This window comes from Cydia pomonella, unplaced genomic scaffold (assembly GCF_033807575.1).
Source record: "Cydia pomonella isolate Wapato2018A unplaced genomic scaffold, ilCydPomo1 PGA_scaffold_183, whole genome shotgun sequence".
NCBI classification, from domain to species: domain Eukaryota; kingdom Metazoa; phylum Arthropoda; class Insecta; order Lepidoptera; family Tortricidae; genus Cydia; species Cydia pomonella.
In genome coordinates, this window is record NW_026907824.1 from 451,729 (window position 1) to 461,605 (window position 9,877).

The window sequence follows — 9,877 nt, forward strand, 5'->3', positions numbered from 1 at the left end:
AGAGAAGTTTTGTTGTTAGAGGGAAATATTTATTCTACAGCAATATTGACAAAATATACATATTATTATGCGACAACATGTCTTTGTTTTAATCTTATATATAATATATAGCCTATAACAATAAATAAAGGATCAGAAGTCATCAAGGACTGGAGGACACGTACAGACGAGGTGCTTGTCGCCGTACATATCGTCGATCCGACCCACTGTTGGCCAGATCTTCGTTTCTCCCTTCACGAACGGCTGAATGAATAAAGAATCCATTAGTACCACATTAGTACCTATTATATAATTGCATAATTTACACAAACTTACAGCTTACTAATTAGCCTATTCCTTAACAACCTAGTCATCGTGTGACAAAACAGATACTACTAATATCAGCTTCTTTCGCTGTAATTGTCAAATCTTTTTTTTTCAAACATCTGTACAATCGAGAAAGTCGAGGACAAGACAAGGAAATATTTAATTTCTAATGGAATTGACGATACCAAGAAATTCCTATATTAAGATGTCCCTTTCTTTATATACATATAATAAAATTAGTTTGTACTCACGGCAGGGAATGCAGCTTGAGCTCTGCTGTAAGGCCTGTTCCAGTCTTCTGATATCACAGCTTCTTGCGTATGAGGCGCCATCTACAAATAGTGCTTTTATAAAGACTGCCACAAAACGCGAAAATATGGCCACATATTTAATGCAGTTTAATAGAAAGGGAGGCATTGTATAAATCTAATTGTTCATCAACTAACTGAGAATCCCCAAAAAAGTTAATTTTCGTTTAATACCTTCGAGCAACACCGGCTTTCTGTTACTCTAAGTTTAAAACTAAACTAAGCATATTCGAGAAACCATGTTTTTGTGCTTATTTTTAGCCTGTACCCTTACAATAAGTTCATGGAAAAAAATCAAGCATAATACAAACCTTGAGCGGATTTAACCGTTTATCCATGACTCCATCCTCGATGTCTTTGATTTCTTTTCTAATTTGGATGAGCGCCTCGCAGAACCGGTCGAGTTCCTGCAGATCCTCGGATTCCGTAGGCTCTATCATAAGAGTCCCAGCTACCGGCCAAGACATGGTTGGGGCGTGAAATCCTGAAAAAGGAGAGATTTTTCAAATGAAACAGTTCGCTAATCGGCAAGTTGATGTAAAACAAGATATGGTGTGCGCAAATAATTTCACATTAAAGAGGTCCGAGACTTTTCGTGGTGGAAGAGGAAAATAGCATAAAGTGGAGCACTTGATCCGGAGCAGTAAGGACTCTTTACTCAATTAAGACTCGATCAAAAAGTTCTGTGTCGAAGATAAAGGTTGGTACAATATTCCACTCTATAAGAATAGGACAATTTTAAATAAAGCCCGACCAGAAATATATGATCATTGTCAAGAAGGCGCTTTTATTCTCATGTATAGGATGGCAGTTCAGTTTAGTATTAAAAATTTAGTTCCAATGAAATTCCGCAATATGGCGCGTGATTATATATTACTGGTCAGGCTTTAGATGCTTACCAAAGTCCATCAACCTCTTCGCAATGTCTCCAGGTTCTATATTAGCAGTTTTCTTAAGATCTCTCACGTCTATGATGAACTCGTGCGCCACTAGCCCCCTTTCACCCTTATACAGCGTTTTGTAATGGCCCTCGAGCCTCCGGGACATGTAGTTTGCGTTCAGTATGGCTACTTGCGTTGCACGCTTGAGACCTTTAGGGCCCATCATCTGAAACAACATAAATTCAGAATTAACACATACGAGTTGAAGGCAACTTACTCGAACTTTCAGGTCATAAAGAATGTGTTCATATCTAGACACGCTTCACACACTTCCACGTTTTCTTTTGCCAGATATGACGGCAATAGATTAGAAGGGATGTCCCCGATCCTGTGGAGGTGGTGCACGCTTCTTGCGGAAATACACCGGCTAGTAATTGACGGCATCTTTAACATCAAAATTTTCCTATCTTATTTCTTCCATATTACACTTACCTTGATATATGCCCAGGAAATCGGCAAGATGGCCGAAGAACCATAGGGAGCCGCACTCACTGATCCAAAACTGTGCGCCGCGTCGCCCAAGTCCGCTAGGGGGTCTACAACGGGATGTGAAGGCAGGAAAGGCGCTAGGTGAGCTTTCCTGGAAAGGATTTGTATTTTTTTAATCAACAAAAGACAATGGTACACTTGCCTTGCAGATTTTTGGCGATTCACATAGAGAAATACAGGGTGAAATTGTTGTTTGACCACACGCTGAGGGGTAAATATGTGGGTCATACTGAACAACTTTTACTATAGGATCAACCACCCCGAAATCGCGAAAAAAATAAGCTGTTCCATAAAAAATTGACATGTGATTCACCAGAATGTATGAGATGGCAGATTTTTGTGCGATTTCGTAAAAGTTGTTTAGTATGACCTACATATCCAACATGTATCCACCCCTCAACGTATGGTCAAACAACAATTTCACCCTGTATTAGCAATGGTATTACTCCATATGACTCATCAAGGCATTTTACTCAAATGTCTTTATAGAGCTTTACACGACGGATAAATGATATCTGCAAGGACAATTATTAATAAAAAACCGGCCAAGAGCATGTCGGGCCACGCTCAGTGTAGGGTTCCGTAGTTACTCTTCCGTCACAATAAGCTAAACTGGAGCTTAAAGTATAGTAAATTGTTAACCAAGGGATGAAACGGTACCTTTCACCCGAGTTAAACAAATAGGCAAATTTGCATAATCAGTACCTAATTAAAGTAAGTCTTTTTACTATGAAGGGAAAACTTTTTGCGATAACTCAAAAACAGCTAAACTGATCATGTCCGCTATAGTTTTCATTTAATGTTTTTCTTAAGCTCTACTTCCACGATTTTTTTCATATTTTTTGGACCTATAGTTCAAAAGTTAGAGGGGGGGGACACATTTTTTTTTCTTTCGGAGCGATTATCTCCGAATACATTCACTTTATCAAAAAATGTTTCTTGAAAACCCCTATTAGTTTTGAAAGACCTTTCCAACGATACCCCACACTCTAGGGTTGAAGCGAAAAAAAAATTTCACCCCCACTTTACGTGTAGGGGAGGTACCATAAAAAAAATTACATTTTTAGATTTTATTGTACGACTTTATCGGCTTTATTGATTTATATATCCATGCCAAATTTCAGCTTTCTAGCACTAACGACCACGGAGCAAAGCCTCGGACAGACAGACATACAGACAGACAGACGGACATGGCGAAACTATAAGGGTTCCTAGTTGACTACGGAACCCTAAAAATCACTAACAACCTTGGTAAGCTTTGGCAACATATTAAACCTTTTTGAGGAATCGACAAAAATGAACGAAAAGTATGTGTCAGTTTAATACCTGACTCCAGTTTTTATTTAACAAAGATTTAAAATTATATGGACTTACACTCCAATAGGTCCCATGCCTGGACCACCACCGCCATGGGGTATACAGAAGGTTTTGTGCAGGTTAAGATGAGATACATCGCTGCCATAATCTCCTGGACGGCATAGACCAACCTGCCGTAAATGTGAATTTTATGAAAGTTAGAAAGAAGACATTAGTTTCCTGATAGCACAATTACTAAAAACAGTGCCATACTTCTAAGGCCTACCACATAAAAAAACTGGCAACCGACGCAGATTGCCAACGGGTTCTCCCGTTAAAGTTCCTTGTTATGGAGCGAAACATGCCAAAAAATCTTCGACTTAAAAACGTGAGATATTAAGTGCTACGTCCTGATTGATCATAAAACAATGATGAATTTACAGGATACAATCTTGATTGACATGCTGATTCGTTTCTCAAGTAAGTAATCTAACCTGTGCATTCATATTGGCGCCGTCCAAGTACACTTGGCCGCCATGCTTGTGCACCAGCGCGCACACGTCTGCGGCCTGCTCCTCGAACACGCCGAACGTGCTAGGGTACGTCAGCATGAGGCATGATAGCTTCTTGCTGTGCTCTTCAACCTGCCAATACAGGGAAAATTTAGGATCCGCAACTTGAATCAGTGTAAGAGCAAGCATAGTTATATCCGAACCGAGTCACTGAACGTAGTTACACAACCAAGTAGGTATAGGAGAAATTAAAAATCTGCCTTTGTAATCGTACGTTACATAAGTGCAGCCAGAACCTTTTTTCAGTCCTTGAATATCTTAGAAGTAAGGTCTCGCCTGTCTTAATTTTTTTATTTAGTTAATGACAAAAGAAGTTCGCTATAGAGTCCATGTTGATATCTACCTTATCTTTGAGATGCTCCATGTCGATATCTCCAGAGGGCTTGACTCGGATAGCACACACCAGCATACCGGCCATATGGGCAGATGCTGGGTTCGTGCCGTGCGCGCTTACGGGAATGAGGCATATGTTGCGGCCCGTGTCGCCGCGGAACTCGTGATAGCGCTTTATTGTACGTAGCCCCGCGTATTCGCCTTGAGCGCCGCTGTATAACATAGTCATTTGTCGTAAACAATCGTCAGGAGGAACTTAATAATTAAAGAATCAGGTAAAATTGCTACGGGTGCCAAATTTTATAATGACGTGATTGGTTGTGCCGTCCTCTACTTTCGTCACAAGTGCAGTAGGAATTCAATGAATGTCTTCTAAGACGTTTAAAATCCTAACTCAATTAATGAGAAGTAAGTAAGGTTTTACGTAACAGGTTTTAGGTTTCGTACCTGTTTGGCTGAAATGAAACACGGTCGTAGCCTGTGATCGCACACAAATCATTAGCAAGTTCCTCAAACAAGGTATGATAGCCCTGACACTGATCCAGTGGCGCGAACGGATGAATATCTGTAAAGTGCTTGAATGAGCATGGCATCATCTCCGTAGTTGAATTTAGTTTCATAGTGCAGGAACCCTGAAAAAAGTTTTGACTTTAAAGTATCATCAGTATCATATGAAAGCACAGATTGGTATGCTATTAAACGTGCATAATCCTACAGGCAAATATTCCGGAGAATGTTTTACAAACAATATTAAACATTCCTAAAATTTCAAATTTGGACTGCTAGTCGTACGAAAAAAGTCTTACCAGAGGTATCATAGAGTGGACCAAAGATATGTCCTTATTCTCCAGTCGCTTCATGTACCGCACCAGCTTAGTTTCCGAGTGGTGCATATTGAAGACGGGATGCGTTAGATACGGGGACGTCCTTCTGAATGGACCCTTAAGCACGCTGCGAGATTTCACTGATTCTTCGTTTTTCTTTACCTACAAAGAATTCCACTTTCGTAGTTTATCAGATTTCACATTCATGCCATTATACATCATTTATATAGTATTCATTGCCAAAATTGGCGTATAAGTAGGACCTGGCATAGTTAAAGCAGAGACGCTTTCCATATAGATTTTCATACATTAACCCGCTTGTTGCTATGCACGCGCGTGCAATAAAGACAGCAACAGGTGGGTCAATGTACAAAAATCTATATGGAAAGCGTCTCTGCTTTAGTAAGGTAGAGAGAGTAATAGAGAGTACACTCTTCAGGCGGGCTTCTCTTATGTCTGGGGACCGAAGTCCGATGAGAATTTATTAGGAATTGTATTTATTACAACTGACATACGGAACTCCGTAAGCTACGTAAAGCGTAAGTTACCACTATTCGTATAAAGAAGTGGGGATACTAATGCCATATTTCATGCATTTTATATTTTGTATTTTTCATGTCATATATTATGTGTATGTCACTGTAAATGTTGCATTGACTTGTAAAGAGCCCTTGAGGCCTACTTAAAGAATACATTTTTAAATTTGAATTTATTGAATCTATCAGAATCTTGTGGCACCATAGAAAATACACTGGTACATATTTTACCTCTTCAACGCTTTGACAGTCAAATATCCAAAGCAAGTCATCAACATCCTGCATGGTAGTGGTTTCATCTAATGCAACACCAACTGCACCGTCATCGAAATACCGAAGATTGATCTTCTTTTGTTGGGCTCTTTCTTTGATGGCACCAGCGTCGTGGTTAGCATGGGGTACAACGTGTAACGTGTCGAAGTATACTTCGTTAGATTGCTTGTGACCACGTTGTCTGATACCTGCAATAGGTACACAAGATCGTATGACACTGATGCGTTGTTACACTGATCAACTTTTCCCAATTAAGGATTACAGTTTTAGCGAAGATTACGAAAAGTTATGAATGATCTTTCAATCAATGAGTAATTACTATGGTAGTAAGAGTATGAGATTAATAAACAATTACATACCATGATCAAGTACTAGAGTAGCATTATGAACTCGAATGGCAATATCCCTCAAGCCTTGAGGTCCGTGGTAGACGGCGTACATCGCGGACATGTTCGCCAAGAGGGCTTGAGCTGTGCAAATGTTTGACGTCGCCTTGTCTCGTCGGATGTGCTGTTCTCTGGTCTGAAGAGCTAACCTAGATAAATAGAAGGATTTTTATTAATAATTTCTTAAATATTAATTGGATAACTATAGAATGATGACGAGACAACTACAGGAAGGAACTCTAGTGATAATACAAACAGCTAACAAAACGTTGACTTTGTTCACGGTGATTGGAGTATATGAAGACAGCGAATCAGACGTGAGACACTTCAGCTTCAGATGTTGCAAATCAAATCCTGATTGCAGCTATAATTGTTCTCTTAAATTTTACCTGTAGGCATCTCTTCCAGCAGCGTCCCTCGTCACGCCCACCATACGTCCAGGCATGAGCCGCACCAACGGATGTTCGGCCGCGAAGAACCCTGCATGGGGACCCCCATAGCCAAGTGGGACTCCCAACCGTTGGGAAGTGCCTACGGCAAGGGCTGCGCCGCATTCCGCTGGAGGCCTGAGCAGAGCCATGGCTAAGAGATCCGTTGCCACTACGACTAATGTCTAAAAAAACAAAAAGTGTAGAATAGAACTAAAGTTACTAGTAGTAAGTAATATTTAAGGTGAGGATACACAACAAAGTTTGTTTAAAGTTTAAATAGCATAACGGTAATAATATCACGAATGGAAAGGTACAGCAGCAGCAGTACCCCACAACCAAAATGTGTGGCCGAAAGATAAGCCAAACTACGGAAGTACATCGAGTTTTATACTCGAAACTGGATTAACGACGTAATTAATTGTATTAACTGTATTGTGACGTACGCTAGGTTTGATGCTTTCCTTGGAACCGCTTTCACTAGTCAGTTACAACAACACACCTCGCTTGATGGGTCACACACACTTAAATTATGATTGGCATGAAAGTACATAACTGTAGTATCCGGATTATTTGTAGGTGCATCCGTGAATAAGATACTTACTCCATGTTCCTGAGCAGCAGCAGCCAATCCAGAGTAATCATAAACCAAGCCTCTGGTATCAGGACATTGCAGGAGGACAGCAGAGATGTCTCTCTGCGCGAAATCCGCCTGTCGCACGTCGGGTACCACCAACACCTCCAATCCTAGAGCATCCAAACGGGTTTGGACGACGGCTAGTGTTTGAGGATGGAGACGCTCTGATACTACGAACTTGTTCCTTTTGTTGTGTCTGAAAATTCCAAGGGTGTGTGTGAAGTGTATGATCAGGTAAACGAATGATTATTAAAAAGAAAACCATTCAGAAACAATGTTTTCAGCGTAATGTAAAGAGTTAACTAATAGCATGAATTCAACTATTATAAACTCTGAGCTGAGCCAAATTTTATACCTTATGGGTGATTTTAAATTCACTTTAGGTACAATACAAATTCGAGTGTAACGTTTAGAGGCAAGTTGAACATAATAAGAACAATAGAGTTCATTTAAGAGATTCAGTATTATGTACCTGTGGCAAAGGGATAGGGCCTCGGCAGCAGCCGTGCCTTCATCAAGCAGCGATGCGTTGGCAACATCCAAGCCAGTGAGGTCGCTCACCATCGTCTGATAGTTGAGGAGACTTTCCAGTCTGCCCTGAGCCACTTCGGGTTGGTAGGGAGTGTACTGCGTCGTCCTGAAATATCGAAATTCAAAATTAACTGCAATATGCATTTACACATGTCAACTTCAGAAGATAGAAATGAATCATACATACGAACTATATGTAGATCACTCGATGATGATGACTAAGAGAAAGAGAGAGAGAGGGAGGGAGAGAAAGAATGACTTAAGGTACCTAATAAAGGTTACATTCGGATGGCGACTGCAACAGCGTAAAGCTGCATTGTATTGAGATGACAGCGATTTCCTATCGATGCCGCATGGCTGTTACGTTACGATAAGAACTTTGATAAGAACGGTCAATTGGTCACTCAAGGAGGTTGACAGGGACATCACCCACGTCAACGCTGCTGCAAGCTGCAGTCGCCATCACAATGTAAAATTTACGAATTCAATCAACAAGTTTGTTTTTCTTGGATTTAGGTAATCAATACGGTTCTTACCATCCAGGATTTTCGAACATATTCCTCATGATGGTATGAGGCACAGCACAGTTGTGATATCCCATGCCGATGTATGAACGCCATATTTGATTATTTTCAGCTAACTTGCGCACTCTTTCGATAAGATCGTATTCGCCTGAAATAATTTGTTAGGAGTGTTAGGGAAATGGAATCGTAGACCGACGCATTAATATTTTACGACCTCTGAAAGTGCAAAATAGGTACATTTACCTAACGATTTGTGTGATTAGTAGATTATTTAATTATTTCCAGTTGTACAAAGCCATACCCACAAACTTCCTAGCTAAACCCACTGTTGGGGTGAAGATCTATGAAAAGGTGATACTTATCATTATTTACTGACTATACTTACTCATAGGCTCAGAGATGTCCATAAGACCTTGCAACTGGATTTGCTTAGGTACCGCATCATTAGTCAACTGGTCCAAGCTCTGGTAAGGAAAAAGTCAAACTAAGTACAGATTGAAACTAGTAGATATTTTACAAGTTTTATTGCACATCTGAGTAAAAGATACAGCTTTAGGAAACACAATTGATTATTGATACATACAGGCAGACAACAGAGGGGGTATCTTTGTTTTTTTTTTACTGAATGTTGGTAATTTAGTTAAGCCGGGGATGAATAAGGCTACTTTATATTTGGAAATCTTTACTTTATCGAACTCGGCGCCGCCGATTGGACAGAAACGGCTGGACTGAGAAGCATGGCGGTCTTTTGGTGTCAGAGGCACTTCGGTTCGTCGTGCCACAGCAATAAGTAATAAACTATTATTTTAGCGTAGAGCTAAAGTAGTAAAGGAGAGCGTAGCTACAGCCACAGCTAGTGCCATTATAATTCATATTCCTAAGGCCCTCCTGGTTTAAACAATTAGCTAATTGGCTAACTAAGTAAATAACGATAAACATCGAAAAGGAAGGAGAAAAAAATAATAATTTCAAACCTTGTATCCCAAAAGATCCAGCATGGTCACAATATCTTGGTCCCTGGGCCCAATGTGCCTGCTCGGGAAATCGACCGTTTCAGGGAACAGAATATCTGCCTTCGCATCTTGGGTAGTCAGATAACGAGTACCTCTTCCTAGATTAGAAGGTTTTAAACCATTTAATTTGTTCCCAGTTAACACGCCGCGTTTAAGTAATCTGTACATTTTTCAATAATTTAATAAAGTTCAATTACAATATAAACTTTTAACATGCTGTGTGTGTCTTATGAAAGCGACAGTAGAATACTGATGCTGATAGAGAGGTCAAAGCTACACGTTTTCTGATAAGATGAACCAATATGCAAACATCATTAAATAATGTGTTGTTATTTAGTCATTATTTACTTAATACCTAAACAAGTTTTTGTTATAGATAACTTTAAAATCACAGAGGTAGTTAGCATGATCGCGCTTACGTTCGATGAAAAGATTCGTCGAACGGTTTATGTTGCAATATTGGACTAAAAAGCAATCATA

General features: G+C 39.9%; 1 protein-coding gene across 1 annotated transcript; it reads right to left on the reverse strand.

Moving 5' to 3' along the window:
* Window positions 1-7: 7 nt before the first annotated feature.
* Window positions 8-9,648, reverse strand: LOC133533599 (glycine dehydrogenase (decarboxylating), mitochondrial-like). Its single transcript, XM_061872603.1, has 18 exons — window positions 9,359-9,648; window positions 8,770-8,848; window positions 8,397-8,532; window positions 7,802-7,966; window positions 7,297-7,525; window positions 6,654-6,877; window positions 6,238-6,413; window positions 5,837-6,066; window positions 5,052-5,231; window positions 4,693-4,877; window positions 4,256-4,457; window positions 3,835-3,984; window positions 3,419-3,531; window positions 1,988-2,135; window positions 1,514-1,721; window positions 926-1,098; window positions 558-638; window positions 8-243 (listed from the first exon to the last, which is right to left on the reverse strand). Exons 1-18 carry the CDS (start codon window positions 9,563-9,565, stop codon window positions 133-135), a joined length of 2,997 nt encoding a protein of 998 aa, XP_061728587.1. The 5' UTR covers window positions 9,566-9,648; the 3' UTR covers window positions 8-132.
* Between the last annotated feature and the right edge of the window lie 229 nt (window positions 9,649-9,877).

Coding starts and splice junctions, on each gene's coding strand:
- LOC133533599 (XM_061872603.1), bottom strand. CDS start 9,565: ATGTACAGATTACTTAAACGCGGCGTGTTAACTGGGAACAAATTAAAT. Junction 5,232..5,836: donor ACTGTCAAAGCGTTGAAGAG/GTAAAATATGTA, acceptor AATTCTTTGTAG/GTAAAGAAAAACGAAGAATC. Junction 1,722..1,987: donor TTTCCTGGGCATATATCAAG/GTAAGTGTAATA, acceptor ATGTTGTTTCAG/ATGATGGGCCCTAAAGGTCT.